Raw genomic sequence first — 22,507 nt, 5'->3', positions numbered from 1 at the left:
CAGGTACCCACATCATCTACGACCGCAAGTTCCTGCTGGAGTGCAAGAATTCGGCCGGGGCCAGGACCCTTCCCTGCTGCCCGCCCCAGATCCCCGGTGTCACCTCCCTGGCCCAGTCCAGCCTCGTCAAGCTGGAGGAGCACAAGGAGCAGAATGAGAGTGAAGAGGCCATGCCAGGTGAGCAGCCCAGGTGGGTGGTACAGCCCCTGCCTAAGGGGGACCAGGCCAACAGTGCCTGGGGCATGGGGCTCCTGCCTGGCCACAGGGGGAAGGGTGGGAGATTGCAGCTCAGCCTTGGGCTGTTCCAGCCACTTGTCTGCATGTTCCCCTGCATGTTGGAGGAGCCCCATCCTAACCCATGTCTGTATCCATCCATACCCTTACAGATCAAGACCAGTGTGACATGGACATCTGAGTTTCCAGCTTCATGTCTCCAGGCTGTGGCTGGGCCTGTTCCTGGGCCTTGTGGAGGTGCTGGCACCGTGACCAGCTGGCTGCAGCCCTCTCTGATGCTGGGGATGAATGTGTGACACCTCAGGCTCTAGCACAACTAGCTGGTGCAACTGCCTAGGAGCTCATGCTTGATTAATAAACACCATGAAACCCCATTGCTGAACTGATCTCTCCATTGGTCCTCAGTGCACCAGGGAGGGAGGCTTAGAGAATCTGAGCAGCGCTAGGTGACTTTTCAGAGTGCGGAGGTACCTCCCTTCTGCAAAGGAGATCCTGCACGTGAATGTAGGAATTCAAGTTTATGTCAGCAACAGCTCCAACTACCTCAGCAGTACAAGCTAACATCTGGGCACAGCCCATTGTACACCCTTGCTGCTGCTGCCACTCATGTCCCTCACTGTCCCAGCTGTGGTTGGGGCAGTGCTGGCAGGCACGTGAGGGAGTGGTGGGGCAGGGGCTGCTTGCTCTACAGCATCTGTGGAGCACTTGGCCTGGAGTGTCATGATGGTTCTACACCAGCTCTGAGGCTGCCTGGGGTGGTTCCCATTTCCCCTCTCCCGCTGCTCCCTGCAGTTGACCTGGGCTCTGGCTCTCCTGCAGCAACTCACCCCCGTGCTGCTGTATCTGAGGCTGGAGGGGGCCAGTGGGGCAGGGACGAGCACCGCTGCTGTCACAGCCAGCTGCAGTGCAGCCTCCGTGCTACAGGGTGGAACTGCTTCCCACACTGCGCTTGCACAGCCTGCAACCAACAGCTGAGGCTGCTGCAGCCCCCAAGCAGCAGCTCTGTACCCAGAGAATGGGGTTGGGGACAGATTAGCGCTGTTTATTGAGCATCATGTAGTGAATCACCACCGATATGTCGCAGTGATTAAAATTCCCCTTTTCTGAGAGAAAAGTGAGAGGCAAAAGCATCGCCCGGGTCCCGAGCTTTCCTCCTCCAGCCGCCCCACTTAGTCCGCAGCTCCGGGTGGTGCGGGCATCTCCGGCCCGGGTGCGACTGTGTTGTCGTCCTCGCCCAGCTCGGCTGCGGGCAGGGTCCTGCACTCGGCGATCAACCGCTTGACGCCCACCAGCCACAGGCTCACCTCGTTCACGTGGTCCACCATCAGCGAGCGGTGGATCTCGTCGGCCGCGTCCCAGCGGCGCCGCTCCAGTTCTGCCGCGAAGAGGAAACCGTCGGCGTCCCGCGGCCGCTCCGCGCGACTGCGCTCCGGGCGCCCCCGCCCTCACCTCGCACCAGGAGGGCCATCCTTCTCCTCACGGGGGCCGACAGCTTCCCCTGGGCCCACGCGTCCCCGAGCGCCGTCAGCCGCCGCCCGATGTCATCGCACACTTGTTTCTGAAAGCAGCGGTACCCGCTGGACGGGGCTCCGCCGGCGGACGGCCCCGGGGAGCGACGGCGCCGAGGACGGCGCCGGGAACGGCTGCGAGAGGAGAGCGGCAGGGCCTCACCTTCACGGCGGGGCGGCACGCGGACAGCGCCTCCCGCAGCGGGACCAGCACGGCGTCGGCGGGAACCTCCCCGTCCGCGGCACCGCCTTCCTCGCCGGGCGCGGGGCTCGGGGCGCCGCGGGCGCTCGGGGCGGGGCCGGGAGGAGCCAACGGCGGCGCTCCCGGCGCCGCGGGGGGGCGGTCCAGAGGAGCACCTGCGGGGAACGGAGCGGCGCGGGGCGCTCAGGGCCGGGGCCGCCCGCGGGGCCGACGTCGCCGCCGCCGCACGAGAGCGCCGCGGCCCCACCCTTCCCGGCAGTGCGGCACTGACCTGCAGGGGGGCCCAGCGGAGCGCTCGGCGCCCGGCGACTGAGCGAGGTCCGCCCGCGGCCCGCGGCCCGCGCCTGAAGCCCGTAGGAGAACTGCGGAGGGTCGTTCCAGCCGCGCTGCGCGTTCCCTACAGGAGGGAGAGGAGGCCGCGGAGGCCGCGGTGAGAGACGACTCGGCACGGCACAGCTCAGCCGCCCCTCTCCCTCCGCCGCCCCCGCCCCGGAAGCGCATCCCCCTCGCGCCGCGGCCCTCACCCGGCTTCACGTAGAGCTCCGCCATGGCGCCACGTCACCGCGCCGCGCCCCTCCCGCTAGGCGCCACGGCGAGGCGGAACCGAGGGCGGAACCGAGGGCGGAGGCAGAGCTGGCTGCGGAGCTTTATTGGCGGGCGGCGGAGGGGCGCGGTGTGGCCGAGCCCCGCAGCCCCGCGTTAGGGCAGGTGTAGCAGCGCGTGCCGCTGGCGGAACGCCTCCAGCAGCGACAGCACCCCGCGCTTCCGCGGACCGGGCCCCGCCGCGCCGCCGCTGCCCCCGCCCGCCTTCGCCCCCCCGGCGGTAGCGCGCTTCGCCTTCGGCCCCGGCGCGGCGGCCACGAGGCACTTCTGGTACTGCACCTGCGGGTACGCGGGCGGCGTGGCGGCGGGCGGCTCCCGATCCGCTTCCCCGTCGCCCCGCGCCGCCCCGCTCACCATGCAGGCTGCCTGCACCGCCTCCGAGATGGTGCCCGCGTCGGGCTCGCACCAGAACGCCGCGCACTGGAAGCGCCGCCCGGTGTCGGCGATCAGCGCGAAGGTGTGCGCGTCGCGGCCCACGCCGAGGAAAGTGACGTAGCGCACCTCGCACTGCCACACGTGCGCCCCGTCCTCCTCCTGCGGGCGCCGCGCCGGTCCCGCCCCGACCCCGCCGCGCTCCCCTCGGCCCCGGCCCGGCCCCACCTGCGCCCGCCGCACCCGCACGGCCGTGTCGGACACGTAGACGTGGGCGGGCGTCCAGCTGTGCCGCCCGGGGCCCGCCAGCAGCTGCTCGATGGCGGCGTTCAGCACGTCCATCCCTGCGGGGAGAGGCGCGCGGTGCTCCCCGCCCGCTGCGGGGCTGAGGCGGGGCTGCGGCGGGGCGGCCTTACCCATTGCCCTGGGCACGGGCCGGCTGCCGATGTACAACGCCTCGTACTGCCGGGGCGGCCTCCCTACGGCGTCCTGGACGTCCGCTGCCGGGACACGAGCGGTTAGCGGGACCCCCGCCCCAGCCCGGACCCCGAATCCCCCCGGGGCGCGTGCGGTACCTGTACGCAGGGGCCACGTGGCCGCGGAGATGGACTCCAGCGCGGCGCTGCGCGGTGAAAGTCTGCTGCCCGCTGCTGCGCGCTCTGCCACGATCTGCCGGGGACGGCGATCCGGTTCGTGCGGGGCCCGGCGCTCCCGGAACGGCCCGACGAGAGAGATCCGCGGAGCGCACCTGGGAGCACATCCCGTGCAGCGCCTTGGCGATGCCCTTGGCGGGCACGTTGCAACGGAAGACGTGGCACTTGAGCACGCAGGTGTCCTTGTCGCTCGCCACGAAGGCGAAGTCCCTGCGAGACCGCGAAGGTCTGAGCTTAGCCCCGTCAGAAGTGGCGCTCCGCTCGGCCCCGCACAGGCTTTACCTGCCGTTACCTGTCCCTGTGCGCGGCGTGGCGGTGGGGGAAGAGTGAGGCGGTCAGTTCGTGCCTGGGCCCCCCGGGGCCGAGCGGTGGAGCTGCGGCGCACCCACGGCCCCGCCCCGCGCCCAGCACCTGCCCTTGTTGCAGCCGACGCCCCAGACGCGGATGTTGAGGATGGGCTGACAGTGGATGAGGCTGTGGTCCAGAGGGTCCACCAGGCTCATGGTGTCCTTCTTCAGGATCATCACCAGGTCCTGGCCCTGCGGGGAGCCGGGGGCACCCTTACCTGGTAGCGGCCCAGCCACACACGTCCCATGTCCCAGAACTACACTGAGGATGGGAACAGCCCCGTCCTGCAGCACTGCACTCCGCGGAGCGCAGCAGCAGGACCTCCGTGCAGCTTACCTCTCCCCAGCTGTCTGCAGAGCCTCGGCCCTGGCTGTTGGAGAGCTGCTGGATGCAGTTGTTGACAGCAATGCTGCTCTTGCCAGGCGCTAGGTCCTCCTCGGGGATCTCCACCCAGCCCAGTGAGCGCACAGCAAAGCACTGAGCAGAGAGATGGTGGGCCTCTGCCGGGCTGACATAGCCCTATCCTGTACCTGTATCTGTATCTGTGCCTATATGGCCAGCCCTGCTCCCACCCTGGTGCCTGTCAGCTGCTGCCACCTCCCTCCTGTGCCACTCCTGGCAGCCTGTACATGGCAGTGCAGGGAGCCCTCAGGCTGTGCGTGTGCAGGGAAGTGCCTTGATGCATTACCTTGGAGCTGGGCTCTGCACCACACTGCTGGAAGTCATCACCTTGCCATGTCAGCGATGCCCTGAAGGGATGGGATGAGGTGGGGAGGGGTAAGCTCCTGCTCAGCATTTCTGACCTTGAGAGCCCCAAGGAGCAGCAGAACACCCCCACACCACTGTCAGGGCTGCATCCTACCATGGTGCCAGCTCAAACTTCTGGCCTCAGTAGGTGGAACCCTGAGTTTCCCCGGCCACAAGTCAGCAGAGCACAGGGGCAACCTTACCTCCTGGTCAGAGAGGCCATGGGGCTGGGAACAGGCCTGGCTTTTGATGTGTGCTTCACCACAGAGACCTGGCAGTCCTGAGAAAGAAGAGGGGTTGTCAGGAGAACATATATCTGCAGAGGCACCCGTAAGAGGCCTCCCTTCTGGGAAAGCAATCTCAGCTCATGGACAGCCTGGCAGAATGGCTGGGGTGGGGACACTGTGGGGCTTCCTGAAGTTCTTCAAGGGACTTAACGCTGGCTAGGAATGGACTGAGCACGACTTTGGGGTGACAGAGTCCTGCTATGGTGGCTGCACAAAGTACCCAGAGACTTCTGTGTCTGCACACTGGCTGTTGGGATCCAGCACCAGCCCTTCCTTCCCTGCCCATGTCCTATACCGTTTCCTGGAGCGTCTCCTCTCCATCAGCCTCCAGGAATCCTCCTAGGTTGCTAGAGAGAGCAGGGTGCTGCCACTGTGTTGTGCCCGTGGGCACGTGCCAGTAGTAGGTGCCCAGAGAGTCATGGATTTTTCTCCAGCCGGGAGGAAGGTCAGGGTCCGTCTCCAGGCTCTGGTCACTCCAGAGGTTGTCTATGCAGAGACAGGGTGAGGCAAGGGAGAAAGCTCCCACAGCTGCTCCCAGCTGCAGGGAGCAGTAAGCAATAAACTGGTGAGAAAATGGTTGCACAGTGGCCTCTGGGCTGCAACCTGGTGCCCTGGCATGGAACAGGGGAGTGCTGAGCAGGATGGTTTGCAGAGATGCCAGAGCTGCTGCTGCAGCAGCAGACCCCCTGCACCATGGTCGGTACAGGCAGTTGCCTCACTGGCAGCCTGAGAGGTGAGATGGCCCTGCCAGGGAGGCACCGAGGTAGGCTGCCCAGGCATGGCCCAGGGACATCCCCAGCATTGGGCAGCTCCTAGCTCTCTGCCAGCAGAGCAGTATACCAGAACTGACTTCCTCCCAGCATGGCCAGGGAAGGGCAACGGCCCTCTCCTGCAAGCCCTGGAGAGATCGAGAGAACAAGCTCGTGGTGTGGATAAGTAATGGGATCTGCTCCTGGGTCTGCGGCTAAAAATACAGAGGTCATCGTGCCCCCTGCGCTGCTTGTCCCTCAGAGTGGTGCTGCCAGGAAGGATGGGCGTCATGCCATCCGCCAGTGACAGCGCTGCAGCTGCCATTGGCCAGGCCGAGCCTCCCGCTGGACCGCGAACGCTCCCAGCGCCGGACTCCGTCCCCGTCCGCTATCGGGGTTTCTCAGCACCCCCTGTCTGAGCTCGGTTCGGCAGCGCTCCGACGCGCCGTTCCTCTGCACCCGCCTCGCCGGGGCCCAGCCCGTCTCTGCGGCCCCTACATCGCGGAGGGGGCGAAGGGTTCCGCGACTCCCAGCACCGTTCGGAGTGCGAAGCTCCCCAGCAGCCCTTGTGAGAAGGAGGTGCCGCCGCGCCCTCCCGCTCCCGCCCGCACAGGAAGAGGCCTGCGGGATGCGCCACCCCGCCGGGCCGAGCGCCGCGAGTTCAGCACCGCGGACAGCGGCCGCCGCCTCAGCCGCGCGCCCCGCCCGCCCCCGCTCCCCCTCGGCTCCCCCAGGCCGCCCCCCGCGCGGCTGACCGTCGCAGTTGACGAGGATGATGGCCAGCATGTAGTCCTTGCCCAGCATGGCCCCGGCTGCCGCCCCGGGCTGCCGCTCCCGCAGGTGCGGCCCGAGCGGCGGCTGCGGCGGGGGCGGGCGCGGGGACGCGGTCGGCCGCAGATGGAGCCCGAGCGCAGGGATGGGGCGGCGGGGGCGGGGCGGGACGGGCGACGGCGGTGCCCGGCTGCGGGCGGGGACGTTTGGAGTGAGAAGGGCGAATGCGGGTGGGCGTGAAGGGGAATGGCGCGGTTTCGAGGGAGGTGCTGCAGCGGCTTTTGGAAATGCGAGGCGGCGTTTGGGTGTGTGGCACGGTTACTCCATTTAAGTGTGTGTGGAAGGAGCGTTTCCAGGTGCGAGAAAGGGGATGTGTGAGTGTGAATGGGGGTATCTGGGAACAGGATTGGAGGATTTGAGTGTGGTAGTGGGTTCAGATCGGCTTTATTCTGCTCTGTGTGCCCTTAGGTTCATTCCTCTCCCCTCCACGCATCCTTTACATTTTCTCCGCTCCCCTCCCTCTCTCAAAGATCTCTTCCCTTCCTCCCCTCCCCCCCCCCCCCAACCTGTTATTCTGCATTCATTGTCTCACGCATGCTCAGATCCTCCCTGCTCAGAGGGAAACTGGAAGAATTAGAACATCACTGAAAAATAACTGCCTGTGGTTCAGTCCCTTCTAGGCAGTGCTGAGGACACCTGGATGTGGGTGCCTCAATCCCCTTGTCACCAGGGGTCTGGAGCTTTGTGCCCCTAGTCTGATACTTCTGTTTTCTGTGCTGTCTTGAGCAGGCAGTTCTAGCTGACACTCAGTATTTGGGGACAAAAGCTTCCCATGCAGCAGCTGTACACTTTGATTTCCCCTATGGATCACGTCATGTGCTGTTACAGACAATTCTCCCAAAGGTCTAGATGCCCGATAAGGAACACTGCTTGTGAAATGTCCCCAGCCAGATGTAGCCCTGTGCACTACAGCCCTTGGAGTCCAACCATTGAGCCAATACATCACAGAGCGCAGCATGAACCTGTTCAGCTCACCACTGGCCATGTGACAGATCCTTATTTTTCTGTGCCTGTGAGTGAACCTGCCTTTGGGGTCTCCATTTTAGAGGTCTGTCAGGCTGTTTCCTAACACAAAATCCACTCCCAGCCCCTAATGAAGAAGAGACAAATCCTTAGCGATGGAAAACATACTTTTTCGACATACGTGTAGTGGAAAAGAGGGCTGCTGCCTCCAGGGAGATCCACTGACTCTGTGAGGTGGGATAATTAATAAGCAGCCATTGTGCTGCTTATTCGCAAACTTGGGAATAAAGCAAATGAGACCAAATGAGCAAGATTGTCTTTCCATCAGCTTGGGTGGTAAATAACACCGTAAGAATCTTAATGTCATTTCTTACATGACTTTGATATTTTGATACATATGTATGTATTTATTTATTTACTCAGATTTTTTTGTTTACTTTTCTTGTATATTAAATCACAGGACTGTCTGAAAGTGCATTAGACTGGGACCTGTTTTCAGTTCTGTGAAGAGCTGCGTGCACATGGCGGGGACCCTGGCAGTGAGAGTACTGGAGGATGGCCTCACTGCTATGTAAAACATCCTTATGAGGGTGAGCAGAGAGGGAGATGACTGTCTCTGCTCTCTGGCGGCCAGTGATAGATTGCAAAGGAATGATTTAAAGCTGTATCATTAGAAACTCAGATTGGATACTGGGAAAAAACAAAAGTCTATCTGAAAGGTGGTCAGTCATGGTCCCAAGCCTGTCGATGTTCAAGAAACTGGAGCAGTGCTTTTAGATAGGTTCAGCTTTTTTGATGGACCTGTGGGGACTCAAGTGTTCAGCTCAGTGATGCTTGTGGATCCCTCCAACTCAGGACATTCTATGATTCTACGATTTCTGACAGTGGGGTATGCTCACATTGTCGTGCTATACAGCACAGTGCACCCCAAATTAGCATGGCTTGGAGATGGGTCTCATTATGTTGGATGCATCCTTTGCATCTGTATTGGTTTCATGTAGCAAGATTTTGGTAGGAGGTCATACATAGCAGGGAAGGCACCTGTGAGCTGAGCTCAAAAGCTACCCTTTATTAGACAAGAGGATATTCCAGCCAGCTTGAAAAAGGACACACCACTGGTTTGCACTGTTTGCACCCCATTGTACGGACATGGAGATGGTGAATTTTGAACTGTGAGAATCTCATTTTGTGAAGGACTGCATCCCATGGAAGGACTGCATACCTTGTGCTGAAGCAGAGAAAGAGCCTGAGGATGAAGGAGAGACAGAGGCAAAATGTTTTGGACTGACCACATCCCACATCCCCATTCCCCAACAGCACTTACATACAGTGACACTTTTATTACTGTCTGCAGCAGGCAGAGCTGTGTGGCTCTGGGACTCAGTGAAGGCCAGCTGCCCAAGAGAACCTGGGGAAGATTTTCTTTTATACACATGAAGCAGCTTTCCCTCCTCCTCTTTAGGGAAATGCATGGCACATCTACTAATTCTGTAAATCACTATTTTCTGGTGTTGACTCTGACAAAAATGGGATCTGGGTTTGGTTTGAATTGTGCTTGGGAAAGAAATAGGATGGCAGGCATGTACCACTGATGAGGATAAAACAAGAAATTGAAAAAAAAATTATCATCTCAGGAAGTGGAAATAGCCTCGGGAAAAAAATTATTGAAGAGAATATAAGAAAAACCATCATCTCTTGTCTGTCTCAGAAGAAAGATGGATATTAATGGTGTCTATTGTATATTATTTGAAATGGTTGCATTATCCAGTTGTGTCCTATGCTTCTTCAGACTCTATGGTATATAAAAAAATCTGATTTCTACCCAAAAGAAAGTCTCTCTCTGTCTGAGAAACTTCCTCTGCTGGACATCTTTTTTTCCCCATTAATTTAAATTTGTTGAAACTTTGGAAACACTTCTAAACACTGCAACTCTCCCCTCCCTTCTAGGGTATTATGAATGTATACATACATATACTTTTCAATATCTTTACTGATGACCTGGATGAGGGCACTGACTGCACCCTCAGTAATTTGCAGATGACTTCCAAGCAGGAAGCATCATTCTGCCTGGGGGTAGGAAGGACTTACAGAGGGATCTGGACAGGCTGATTGCTGGGCGCAGGCCAGTGGGATGAAGTTGAACAAGACCAAGGGCCGGTCCTGCACTTGGCCACAATAACCCCAGGCAATGCCATAGGCTTGGAGCGCAGTGGCTGGAAGGCTGTGTGGAAGAAGCGGACCTGGGAGTGTTGGTTGATGCTCAGCTGAACACGAGCCAGCAGTGTGCCCGGGTGGCCAAGGAGGCCAATGGCATCCTGGCTTGTGTCAGAAATAGCACAGGAGCAGGAGATGGTAATCCCCCCTGTACTCAGCTGAAGTGCTGTGTTCAGTGTTGGGTCCCTCACTACAAAAAAGACATGGAGGCCCTGGAGCGTGTCCAGAGAAGGGCAACAAAGCTGGTGAGGGGTCTGGAGTGCAAGTCAGATTGGGAGTGGCTGAAGGAGCTGGGATTGTTCAGTCTGGAGAAGAGGAGGCTCAGGGGAAATCTCATTGCTCTCTATAACTACCTGAAGGGGGGTTGTAGTGAGATGGGGGTCGGCCTCCTCTCTCATGTATCAGGACAAGAAGAAATGGCCTCAAATTGTGCCAGAGGAGCTTCAGTCTGGATGTTGGGAAATAGTAATGGTCAGGCGCTGCCCAGGGAGGGGGAAAGGGCTGCCCAGGGAGAGGGAGGAGACTCCAACCCTGGAGGTGTTCAGGAAATGTTTAGATGTTGTTGGGGGATGTGGTTTAGTGAGAGCTACTGGTGATAGGCAGACAGTTGGACTGGATGATCTTGAAGGTCACTTCTAACTTTGGTGATTCTATTATTCTATGATATGAATAAAAAACCAAATGTGATGTGATGTGAGGACTTCCTTTTCCACCTGGTCAGCTGACAATGCAGAATGGCTCAGAGATTTTTCTGTTTCTGTTTGTTTGATTCATTGCCCTTGACTCCTTTTATACTGTATAGTCTCACAGTTCTTTACCACTTCTAGTAAATTATTTTCCCTTTATCTCTATAGAACCATAATCTCTTCTTTCCACTTCTCCACTGGCTTCATGAGGAAGAAAGGGGTGGAGAATGAAGGTCCCCTTGAACATGGGGTAAATACCCCTCAAATATACCCTCAAAGCTGTGAAAAATCCTTTGCAAATAAAGCAAGCATCAATAGTTTTCAACTTACTGGTGTTTAAAAGACTTCATGAAGCAATGGTATATTTGTTGATGCAGTGGTAAGGAAAAAGGAATAACAAGAAAGTATGCATAAAGGTAGTTATTTCTTTTTAATAATGAATTTCTCATAATTGATTTCAAACATCCAAAAACTTTGCACAGGCTCACCAAGAAGCATTCCTCCTTCAAAAAGAGCCCAGCAGAAAAGACTCCAATGATGAGCTCTGTACACCAAAATGTAATCAAACTAAAACCAGGAATTTCTGCTAGTCTTGAAAAAACGTGTCATTTTTAGACAAAATGCCATCCTTTAGGTGAACTTCGCCTATTATACACTCATTATAAAACCAAACAACACCTTCATGCCAAAAGTTCTCCACTTCCATGGGCTGTGACCCCTCATTTAGTGTGCACTCTGAAGTTTTTAGTTTAGGCTTTTAAAACCAAAGTGATACAACCCAAAACAAAGATGTGCCATGATGACAGACACTCAAGCCCCATCTGTAGAATAAGTAGTATAACAACAGCTGAAGACGGGGGAAGATGAAGGAAGCAACCATTGCAGGGAAGGTGGGAGAACACCTTTGCCTCCTGGGATCAGGCGGCCGGCAGAGCCTCTCTTCCCCCAGCAGAGATGCCTGCAGGGTGAGGGGCACATGCTCACTTATGCTCAGTGCTGCCCCAGGAGAACTCAGACATCTGCACAGAGCTGTTCTCTAACTTAGCGTGCTCATGGCCGAGCTGTGCTGCTCACAGCTCTTTGCACGTGCTTTGCAGACAGTGTGTTTGTGGGCAGTGCAAGGGATTGGCGGGCAGTGCAAGGGATTGGTGCATCCATTGCTTTGATAAATTCCAGTGTTCACTGATGGAGCTGTGGGAGTTGCACATGGGAGGTCATGCACCAGCTCATGGAATGTTGCTCAGCAAATCAGGCCGTGTGCTCTTTCTGAGTCCATAATCGTGACAGTTTATTGATTGACAGCAACAGAAAAAGACTTGGATGCTGAGTTGGGTGGCACTCGCAGTGCTGCCCTGTAACGCTGTGCACTGCCTCTGCCTTCTGATGCTCCTCCTGTCAGTCTTTCAGCTGCAGCTTTTGCATCATCTCCACAAGACTGTTCACTGTGGAAGACTGAAAAGAAACAGAGTGTAGAAATAGGACAGAAACAATCTAGGGAGATCTCATTAAGAAAGTTTAATCAAAAAACTTCCAGAATGGCCCCATGCAGCACAGCACGTTCCTGCCATTCAGGTCACTGATGTTACTTCCCACAACAGCTGCCCATGGTAAGATTCATGCTCTGCTGTGAGACGCGGTTTCAAAGTTGCAGTGCCCGACATGGCAAGCTTCTTTATCACAGCAAAACTCTCTGGCCATTACTAACAGCATCCTCAAGTGAGAGAAAGGCATCCAAGCTCCCCTAGGCAGCCCTCACTGACAGTGTGATTTCCTCAAACGCACAGCTGGGTGTTTTCCTACTACGCTGCTTCCCTCAGCACTCTTTCATGTCTGACAGATGGAGGCAATGGGAACAACAAGAGAGTGTGTGTCTGTGCTCACTAAGGACTCACCTCTGCATGTGCAGCAGCAGCTCTCAGAGAAGCCTTCATCATTTCCGCTCTCCTCTTTTTTTGTCCTGTTCTTCTTTTTCTTCTTGCTATGAAGTAAGAAAAAAGATAATTTCACTTTGAAATTGGACTAGGAAGCCATTCTCAGTGAATGACATTTCCAGTTGGACGCACAGAAGACCATCGTGGAATGAATGGAAAAAGATGGGGTTACATATTCTGGCACCTCAGTGCCTTTGGACTTTGTAGCCTTCAACTCTTTTCCCCTCCACAGAGAAGGAAAAAGCAAAGCCAACCCCAAGCAAACTCAGTGCCTCACCAAAGGCAGCAGCTCACCGGGGAGGGTACCGCAGCACCTTCTCACCTCTTCGCTTGGAGCTCTGCGCTGCAGCAGGCCCAGGCTGCGCTGCTGGAGGCAGCACGCTGTCCCCACTCTGATACATCCTCAGAGCCTTCTCCCTGCTGCACTCACTCCTCACTCTTTTGTAGGGAGGCAGCTGCTCTGTTGCTTGTTTTGCTCCTTCCAAGTCCTTGTGCTTTCTTTCAGGCAGGGTCTTGGAGAGGGAGTGGAGGCTCACTGCAGGGGATGGTCTTCTCCCTTCACTGGGACCTGCTCTGCTAAGAAGCCCTCCAGCCCGTACATGAGCTTTGGATTCAGTTCTTAGATGAGCTCTTTCAGAATAGACTTCTTGTACTGCATTCATGCGTCTCTCTCCATTTGACTCAGCACCTCTCACTGTCACCATAAAGAAAGGAAAAGCAACAGGATTTAAAGAGAGTCCAGAACTACTTTCATTCTACAAAATAGGCCACAGTACTAGAAAATCTAATCTTGGGTATTCATGGTTATGGATCTTAGGATCTTGTATCAACTGTGGGTTCCCAGTACAAATCAGGACAGGAGAGGTAACTAAATCCTAGGGATTAAGACCCCGAGCAACATGCAATGAGAACAGTCCCAGAAAGAACAGACAGAAAGCCTAACTAGAAAGACAGGGCACCAAACCCAGATGCCTGCTGTGTCTGTACCTCTCTTTGGTGCTGTGCCACATTCCATGCTTCTCCTGTGCCTTTCCACAGAGCAGTGCTTCAGTGGAAGGCTGCTTGTATCAGCTTCTGGCAGAAAGGAAACAAGAAAGACATGAAGAGCATCTATTTGGAGGAACATTTTAGCACAGCCAACCACAGACTTCTGGTCTTCAAGTGTAGTTTCTTCAATTTGCCTTTTTTCTGCTTCAATGGTGAGCCATTTCTGCAGTCAGCACAGATCTGCAGTGCCCGTCTTCTCTCCTCCATCACACACAGCCTTTTGTGCAGCCCTATTTAGAGGCAGGTACCCACACCACAGCTCACAAGAGCTTCTTACCTGGGGAGGCTTTCCGTTTCCCCCCATGCCCAGCACCATCCCATGGATGCGCAGGCTCCATCCCTGCAACAACAGATCGTGTGTGATTTCACAGACAACGGGAGCAGCACTGTCCTGTTAGCCCACATCCACCCCCAAAAACTGACAGACACTGTTCTACAGCCAGAACAGAAACTGATGTTTAAACTGCAATGTGCTTACACAAAGCAGTACTGCTCTCATTCCTGCTCAGATGGCAGCAGAGGAACCCCGTCTGCCTGACAGCTCTGCATTCTGCAGAGCACAGCAAACAAAACACTATCAGCTGCAGAAATCAAGACATGGATTTTTTGTCCCTAAAGGGAATTCAGTCAGCTCTGAGCACCACTACTTATACACACACTTCTGTCTCAGTGCTGCCATCAGCTATCACTGTTGGCCTCTCTAATGCTTTCACCATGGTTACTGGACATCCCTACAGCACTGCACCCGCTCAGAAGTAATACTTAAAGTGCATTCTTCCATACTTCATGACAGAGGACTGAAAAAACTCACTTTTGCATGGTGCTAAGGACGGTCCGTCCCCATCGCGTCCCCCTGTGCACTGCAAGGCACTGTTGGATTTCTGGCAGCCTGCTGGCTGCTGCTTCCTAGCACAGGGAACAGCACTGCGCTGCTTCTGAAGAGAGAAAGGAATAAATGTCGGTGGGAACGGGCAGCCAAGGTTTGTTGAGAGCTGCAGCATTCCAGATCGTGCCAGAGATGGATATCAGAGTGCTGAAACATTAGTTATCACTAAAGGAAATATTTGGGGGTGTATTCACAACATCTGCACAAGCTGCAATTTCTGGGCATATCCGTCTTCCAGTTCACGTGGAGAAGACAGGCGCTCTCAGACATCACTTCAGGGGGTTAAACCAACACACCTGCAAACACCAGCATTATTCTGAGGGAAACAGTGCCTTCAGGTGCCACATTTCAATCCATGCAAAATTACCGTGCACAGCCTTACCTCTTCACCACCATTTCTTCCCCACCCTTTACTACTGCAGGCAGCTGGAACAAACTTCTCAGCAGAAACCCAGGGCAGCAGGGACCTGGCAAACATAACCAGGTGGAGCTGGCAGGAGGGCAGTGCATGCTCTTTGCTCCCACCCTGCCCCAGCAGGTAAAGGAGCCTGGCAATGCTGTCTTGTTGCTGCACATGCAGAATCCAACCAGTTACTGAGCTAACAAAAGACGAGTAGGGCTCCCCATGCCTCACCCCTTCCCCTTTAAAATGAGAAAAAGGAAGAAAACCCAAGGAAAAGAAACCCAGCCATACCTTTCCATACGCAGAGCAGGAATAGGAACAGCAGCCATGTCCTTGCTGAGACATGGTGGGGAATGTCTCAGGGGACGCTCAAGTTCTCGTTGCCCTCTCCACAGGGACTTCCCTCGCTCATGGAAAGAGCTGGCTTCACTCTTTCTCAGACCACCTTGCTCCCTGAAATCTCCTTTTGGATAGAAACCCTGTAGAAAGCATCAACAAGTGAGAAATCATGAGGAAGAAACATTTCCCCAGCTTTCTTCTGTAATGCCAGTAAGTCTCTCGAGGAGGACAACGTATGGAAATCAGCTGGCTGCAAGCACTGCCTAACACTAACTCCAGGTTGTGTCTACCATGACTTGTGTCAGCAACTGCTCTTCTTCATCTCCTCAATAGCTCTGCACATAGTTGGTGTTGCTGTCGTGAAGAAAACTCCCTTTGTCTTCTGCCCCAACCCTCAGTCAGGGTTTTTGACAAACCTTCAGCTCTAGCTTAGCCCAGCACAGCGGCAGCCCTTCTCCCTCCCAGCGCACACACCTGCGCACTGCTGTGTCACATGGTCAGCATGGCAGTCACAGCAGGCAGCACCCACCGGCTACCCCCTCACCTCCAGCTGTGATGAGAGCTGACGCCGTGTGCCACCTTCCTGCACAGTGCTCACAGCTGTGACACTGGTGGCAGCCATGGCCCCATGTGCCTTGGATATCTCAGTGTGTGGGGATATCACCGGACAGTCTGTGTCCCAGCTGAGTGCCTGCTGGGTATGGCACAGCCAGTGATCACTGGGGCAGTGAGGCACAAGTTGTGCTCTGTGCAGTTGGTGCTCTCCTTTCTTTTTAATGTCTGACATAAAGGTGGGGGCCCACCAGCAGTTATCCAGGGGAGTAATGACTTTTCATCCCCACCGAAATGTGGGATGGAATCCCTACAAGAACCCATTTCCCCTGGAAGCAGTTGTGTCGAGGGGCACTGCTGGATCTGGGAACTCCTCCCCTGCCTAGTTTTTCTTCTGAGACACCTCCCAGCAACCACCCAGCACCAAACCCAGCTCACCTGTTCAGCCTGATCAGCCTAAGCTGTGTCAGCTCACACACATACTGCAGTGGTGCTACCAATGGGCTCTCACAGGATGATTTGTTCCCTGGAAGGCCCAGAGCTCAGTCTCTGCTTGCAGAGTGTTTTGCTCACCAGAGCACCAGCTCTGCTCACCAGCTGTGGCACAAACACTCCCACCATGGCAATGACTGTGACCTCAGCAAGTGTCCACATCACTTCTGTGCCTTCATCATAATGGCTGTGAAGGAAATGGACATCTCCCAGATCCAAATTCTAAGAAATCAACACAAGGGTCACTCAATGAGGTTATTTGAAGTAAAATGATAGAGATATTAAGAAGACTCTTGTGCAGCCAGCTTGGATTACGTTCTCACTCAGGCAGCACACAATCAGACCCAGGAGGTGTTCCCCTCTGGCTGCCTCCAGCTTGAAGGCCGGAAGGATTTGAGTTCCCAAACAATCAGCAAGCATTTGGATGAACCAGCCTGCTAGGTCTGAAGGGGATAAACAAGTCTTTCTTGGGAAGCCAGCTCAGCAGAGACAGCACCGCTCTGTTCTTGGGCTGTGGTGCTCCATGGCCAGATGCTGCTCCAGTGCTGGGGCTAGATTTCCTCCTGGGCACCCACATGTGCTCTGATTCTCCTGCAGGTTTCTGTGGGGTTTCTGGCTTCCTGATGGGGAGCTGGATGCTTATGCTGCATTTGGTTTACAGAAAACTTTACTTGTCTCATTCCTGCTCAGATGGCAGCAAATGAACCGCAGTCAGCCTGACAGCTCTGCCCTCAGCAGAGCAAAGGTGCATCAGCAAATAAAACACAATCAGGTGCAAATGTTGAGAAACATATTGTTTGACTGTAGGAATTCATTCAGCTCTAAGCACCATCATTTAACATGTAATCCTGAAAGGTGAGCTCTAATCCTTATTCCCTCACACTTGAACACCTTGCACATAAAGCCCTTGTTTCTGTGTTCTGACCTCTTCTCTTCAACCCATCTCCTAACCCTTAACTTTGGGTATTTACCAGTGCATGGATGGTGAGGTCTTTGAGGAGACACGTGTTTTTCAAGTAAGGTGTACAAATGTGATGTGTCTGATCAGCTTAATGCCACAAGGCAGAGATATTTGGGATTGCTGAGGTTATTCTGATGAGTTGATGTCTGCCCAAGAAGTTGAAAGGCCAGCAGCAGGCGCGTATCTTTGAAGATGATGTTGTTCCTTCTGTCTCATCAGCTGACAGGCCACAAGAAGGATAATGGATGGAGATTCCATGAGGAGGTGACTTCCAACATGATGGAGTTCACCATGGCAGTGGAGAACCACAGAAAAGAAGAAAATGGCAACAAAGTGCAGCTTGAAATATGTGGACTGGGCATATGGAGGAAGTGATATCACTGGAGGAATGCAGTGGTTTCACTCCAAGGCAGTTTAGATCACACTATATCTTTCTTTATCAAGGAGCATTTGGTGAGGGTTGAGAGAGTGAAATGACTGAAATGCCAGGGTCAGATAAAAGTGGGGAGGAGAGGGGGGTGTCCGCAGACTGGAGGGAAATAGGGGCAGTCTGGGACAGTATAGCAAAGCCTGCAGAGGAGAAAGCAGAGTGCTGGTGAGGATGGAAGGCCCAATCAGCAACAAGGTCTTTGTCCCCTTTACTATGGTTTGTGAGGAGATTTACTGTGCTCATGGCAATGGGGCCACCTTCATCCCTGTGCAGAGGCTGGAAGCTGTCATGCCATTGTCCTCCACATAGCAATGCACCCAGCCCATCCCACTGACCCCAGGAATAGCCCTGAGCCAGACAGGGTGGGTCTCTCCTCCCAGGATCTGGTTGTCAGGCCTTGGCCTTTCTGCTCCATCAAACAAACCAAGAGTTTTCCTAGCACAGTGCTCTGCCTGTCTGTAATCACAACCTCCAAATATGTACTCCAACAAGTTGAGGACAAGGCTTTGTGAGTAATAGCCTTCACTGGGTCCTGTGAACAAGTCAACATTTAATTCTGACTTAAATTTCTGCAGAGTTTACTTCATTCTGCGCTCCCTATCTGAGGTTCAAATATTTAGCATCAAATATGACTTGGAACCTGTGAAATACAGAAAGTCCTAATGAGCTGTCTTTTTCAAGTTTGTTCAAGTCTTCCACACATGTGCAGCTAATTGGAAAGATTTCCTGAAGTCCTTAACAATGAAGATTTCAAAGAAAACCTCTTACAAACAATTTTTGTTCTCAAGGATGCATTTTCTTACTTTTTTTTCAAGCTTTATTCTTCAACTGATACCAATCCAGGGTATTCCACTGTAAGACCTGCATAGGTATGAAAAACAGTCTCTTGAAGTCTGACACAGTATGGACAAAGTGGCTGCTCACCTCCCAGCCCTGCCATTTCTGTCATTGGCTACCTGGGTCTAGCATCTGTTTTCCTTACATTCGATCTCTCCACTACAGTCTGCATCAGGATATTACAGCTCTTTTGCACCAGAGGAGCTGGTCAGAGATCACCTGCAGGAGATCAGAGCCCTCTGGGAGCTGCAGATGAAGGCTGGACAAAGAGCCCCAGAGTACCTATACTGCCAGCAGTTGTCCTGTAGTTGCAGCCCAGCACACTAAACCCTCCCCAGACAAGTCAGTGGGTCCCAGGGGATGACTCACAGTTGAAACGGCCACCAGGAATCCAAGAAACTGCCTGATTCTTAATAAACACACAAACACCCATGGAGCATCTTGGGTCATCTGTGTCCAATTAAGCCTGAACAGACTCAAGTGCAGGCCACGGCAGGTGGCAGTGGTGGAACCCATCGCTTTGGGATGATTCTCCTTTTGAATAGGGAAATTAAAGGGAACAATGTGAGAAGATTCAACAGGCCCATCCTCAGAGTCAGGGAAAATAAAAATTTATTGCTCTGTAAAGGCAGAATGCAAAAAGCATTGGATTGTGTCTCCAATTACTAAAAGGGATCTAATCCATTAAATCCTATGTGGAGTCAGGAGTTGAACTCAATTATCCTTAGAGGTCCCTTCCTACTTGGGATATTCTATGATTCTATGAAACCCTTGAGTTAAGGTAAACACTCCAAGCCAAACAAAGGGCACTGATTCATAACCTAATATGAGGCAGAAAGTAAGTGTAAGAACCAACTTTCTTTGTCATGATGACCAGGGCAGGTTATGGGGAATAAACGTTCCAGGCCAGCACTGACTGCCACGGGACTGAGCGAGTGGTTTTGCAACAAATCAACAAATAAATCATGTATTTGTAGGTCCTTTCCATAACAGGGCAGAAGCCCTTGTTCACAAAGGCCAATATGGAGACCACCACTTCAAAGCTGATGTTTAACATTATCTTTACTCTGTGAGGTCTCCTTCTGTATGGGAACTGCTGAATCACAGCCTGAACCCCTGATTGATCACCTGAGGCAAGCAATGAGTCAGCCAGGGAGCACAGTGAAGGCAATTCACCTGTGCTGCCAGAAGTGAGGGGAGCCTGGCTGCACCTCTCCTAGACCCATTTAAGAGCTTACTGCCAGGGGAGAAGGATCTCTTCTGGAGATCCCTTCCTTTGGAGTTTTGCAGTGAGCCCAGGACAAGGGTAAGCCCTTTATCTATTCTTTTTTAGTGTGATAACCTGTTTAGCCAAACTCTCTTGTATATTCATTGATTATACACCTTCACACCACAGAGTACAGTCTCAGCACCTGCTTTGTCACAGACTTTCAGCACAAACACTGTAAGTTTTAAATGTAACACATCCCATAAGGAAGGGGAGAGGGATGTGAGATTAAAGGGTTTTATTTCAGTGTAGAATGTGTGGTCAATGTATTCATATGCTGATATAGGTGTAATTCCTTCCAACCAAGAGAGTCCTTCCCACACACAGCATTTTCCGGTTTTGCTTCAACAATCCCAGGCACAGAGCACCCTGAAAGCACCTCCCAAGACACTCAACAGTGGTGAGGACTGAAAGGCATATCCACAGCTCACTTGACACAGACCCCAAAATGCTGCCCCACAGGTGCTGATGTCCAGTGAGCTGCCAACCTCTGCGTGCTGCAAAGCTGAACTACCTGCAGAGAGTGCTCATCTCCCCCTGTAAGCCCCAGGGCTGCCATGCACCTGGTTTGCATTTGGAGTCATTTCAGTTTGTATTCCCAGAACTCTGATAGGCTTTTTCAGCCTTGGGCTGAGAAGACAAAGATTAGTTTGTGCTATGTAGAATCATCTTAATGTTCATGAAATATAATCAAGATTAATGTTGTTCTGAGATTCTCTGTGTGTGTATATGTACACACACACACAGCAGCTTCTGTGGCTTGCAAGAGTTGTATGTAAAAATCCTATTTCTGTACAGAGGAAAACACCAGTGTGGTAGATTTCATGGTTGCTTTTTTTTTTTTTTTTTTTTTTAAATCAATCTCTTATGAGGAACCATACAGAAAACTCAGGTTTGTTTGAGCCCCTATAAGTTCCACGATAGCTCATTTTGGTGTCCAGAAGTTCCAACAATTTCCCAAATGTTGGCTGATATGACAGCAATCAGACCTGCCACGCTCACCGAGACACCATCCCCCTACTATCAACCATCCAAAAGGCAGTCCTGTAGTATACATTCTTTGGTAGAAAGAGCCAACAGTGTGAAAGCTGTGTGTTATTACTGGAATACTCATTTAGGTATGTTTGGACTCGAAGAAGGAAGACCATCAGTGGAAATTTCCTGACCTTCATTTAAGACTAACCATAAGAAGCCTTTTCTATTTTCTTCCAATTCACAGGAAGTTCATCACCTTTAATTATTTCCCAAGCCATGTCCTTACTAAACATCTCAAAAGCAAATTTATTCATTTCTCCTCTACTATCAAGGCTATAAAGAGACTGCACTGCATGACAGTCTGCAGCATTTCACAAGGAAATTGTGACAAAGTCCTTACACTAAGGCCTGTAACACACTGCATTGGCAATGTCAATGGTGGCATACCATTCGGCTGTTTTCGACTCCAGTTCATACTGGAGTTCTAACATTCCGGCACAGCAGCACTCAGTGGGGGTGTGACCTCATTCAGGCCGTGGTAGTCTACTGTCAGCCTCCATTCTCACTGGCTTTACACACTGGCCGTATGGGGCTGTTAAAAGGTGAGTGAGTTTTGCTGATCACTCCCTGACTCTCTAGCTGATGAATCAGATTATGAATGGGCAGCAAAGAATCCCTGTTGGTGCGGTACTGTTCTTGTAGCGATGGGTACCTACTGCTCTTTTACCTGTAGTAACCCCACAAAGATGGGTCTTCCGACAGGCCAGACAAGACAGACAGCTGCTTAATGCTGTCTGTATCTACAGCAGCTATTCCAATAGCCCATTGGTATCCCTTGGGATCCTTGAAATACCCCCTTCTAAGATAATCTATACCAAGTATGCATGGAGCCTCCTGTCCAGTTACTATAGGATGCTTCTGCCAGTTTTTTTCCAGTGAGGCTTATTTCTGCCTCCAACACAGACAATTCCTGGGAGCCCCTAGTCACTCTGGAAATATAAATCAGTTCTGTTCCTTTATTACTTGAGGGCATCAGAGTACACTAGGCACCAGTGCCCACCAGTGCTTTATATTCCTGTGGTTCTGATGTGCCAGGCCATTGAATCCACACAGTCCAATACAGTCTATAATCCCTTTCCTCCCCCTAGTTGAAGGCAGGGGCCCTCTATTTGTTACCTGAAGTAACTTCAGTGGTGGTTGATCTGCTTTGTAATTCTCACACCCGTGCTCGCAGTGCAGGAGTGGATTCGTCATGCCATTTCTTCATATCCTCTCCATGCTCGCGTAAGTAGCTCCACAGGGCAGCATGAGACAAATATTTACTGTGGTCCTTTGCTCAAGTAGGGGGTTGTCTGCCTTTAATAGCTGAGACTTTAATCAGTTCAACCAGCTCCTTCTGCAGATTCTTTTGATTGTCCTGGTCTTCTTGGGTGTTTCTGATTCTGCTGCGGGTTCATCATGATTGAACACTAGGGACAACTTCTACCGCGTGCCGTTCTGGCTCTTCTCTGCTTTATTTAGTCTTTCTGCCATTTGGCAGATGACTGAAAGGAAACATGGGACGGTGGTAATCTTTGTTCCAAAGTGCAAGAATTAATTCAAAAATTGGGGGTCTTCTGCCTAAGTCTTCATATCTATTGGTCATTTCAAATAATGAGCTGGCGTACCTTTCCAGTGCTGTTCTTGTGAGTTTCTGCCATATTTTGGGTGTACTCGCCATTCTCTCAGGATCATGGCCTTGGTGTGGATTGTTAGAAACAAACTCAGGATCATACAGCATTTCAGCTACAGCTGTTTCTCTCTCTACTGGATGCCTTTCTCAACAGTATTCCAGCTTTTCATCCCAGGCTCCAGCTCAGTTCTGAAGGAATATCTTTCCTTCACAGCTAATTGTTCCCAAAGGCTGGTGACTCCATCCAGACATCTACTGATCCTTCTGTCAATAGCTGAGTCTTGGGTGATGTTTCCTAGCTGGCAGGCTTCATTATTA

At 53.1% G+C, this 22,507-nt stretch overlaps 4 protein-coding genes across 22 annotated transcripts in view; 1 reads left to right on the top strand and 3 right to left on the bottom strand.

Moving 5' to 3' along the window:
* ANKHD1 (ankyrin repeat and KH domain containing 1) overlaps positions 1-608 on the top strand; it is a 104,561-nt gene extending 103,953 nt beyond the window's left edge. For 9 of the 12 annotated variants that reach the window (XM_048960122.1, XM_048960123.1, XM_048960127.1 and 6 more), the window contains 2 exons: positions 4-177; positions 387-608. In XM_048960122.1, coding sequence (XP_048816079.1) covers positions 4-177; positions 387-530 — 318 coding nt within the window. In that variant the 3' untranslated portion in view covers positions 531-608. Of the gene's footprint in view, positions 1-3; positions 191-386 lie in introns of all 12 variants that reach the window. The other 3 variants (XM_048960124.1, XM_048960125.1, XM_048960126.1) reach the window with 3 other exon arrangements.
* Positions 609-731: 123 nt separating this feature from the next.
* Positions 732-2,582, bottom strand: SRA1 (steroid receptor RNA activator 1). The gene is made up of 5 exons (XM_048960143.1): positions 2,469-2,582; positions 2,216-2,341; positions 1,906-2,099; positions 1,684-1,792; positions 732-1,609 (listed from the first exon to the last, which is right to left on the bottom strand). The coding sequence occupies exons 1-5, from the start codon at positions 2,491-2,493 to the stop codon at positions 1,404-1,406; spliced, it is 660 nt and encodes a 219-aa protein (XP_048816100.1). The 5' UTR covers positions 2,494-2,582; the 3' UTR covers positions 732-1,403.
* Positions 2,517-6,566, bottom strand: APBB3 (amyloid beta precursor protein binding family B member 3). Of its 8 annotated transcripts, XM_048960142.1 has the most exons (11): positions 6,459-6,566; positions 5,250-5,440; positions 4,871-4,947; positions 4,609-4,669; positions 4,257-4,397; positions 3,984-4,111; positions 3,865-3,870; positions 3,668-3,782; positions 3,495-3,588; positions 2,902-3,419; positions 2,517-2,826 (listed from the first exon to the last, which is right to left on the bottom strand). In XM_048960142.1, exons 1-11 carry the CDS (start codon positions 6,505-6,507, stop codon positions 2,644-2,646), a joined length of 1,563 nt encoding a protein of 520 aa, XP_048816099.1. In that variant the 5' UTR covers positions 6,508-6,566; the 3' UTR covers positions 2,517-2,643. The 8 variants fall into 8 exon arrangements, with proteins under 8 accessions (XP_048816099.1, XP_048816095.1, XP_048816094.1 ...); XM_048960138.1 differs by having other exon boundaries at positions 2,517-3,419; positions 3,984-4,137; positions 4,257-4,428; XM_048960137.1 differs by having other exon boundaries at positions 3,865-4,111; positions 4,257-4,428.
* A 4,313-nt stretch (positions 6,567-10,879) lies between these two features.
* Positions 10,880-15,276, bottom strand: LOC125700271 (zinc finger CCCH domain-containing protein 11A-like). Its single transcript, XM_048960698.1, has 7 exons — positions 14,956-15,276; positions 14,187-14,310; positions 13,653-13,715; positions 13,316-13,402; positions 12,651-13,022; positions 12,290-12,375; positions 10,880-11,849 (listed from the first exon to the last, which is right to left on the bottom strand). The coding sequence occupies exons 1-7, from the start codon at positions 15,007-15,009 to the stop codon at positions 11,793-11,795; spliced, it is 843 nt and encodes a 280-aa protein (XP_048816655.1). The 5' UTR covers positions 15,010-15,276; the 3' UTR covers positions 10,880-11,792.
* Between the last annotated feature and the right edge of the window lie 7,231 nt (positions 15,277-22,507).

The sequence above is a fragment of the Lagopus muta genome, chromosome 14 (genome assembly GCF_023343835.1).
Source record: "Lagopus muta isolate bLagMut1 chromosome 14, bLagMut1 primary, whole genome shotgun sequence".
In the NCBI taxonomy this organism is placed as follows: domain Eukaryota; kingdom Metazoa; phylum Chordata; class Aves; order Galliformes; family Phasianidae; genus Lagopus; species Lagopus muta.
The sequence above is the reverse complement of the archived record's forward strand: the minus strand, read 5'-3'. Positions and strand labels throughout refer to the sequence as shown.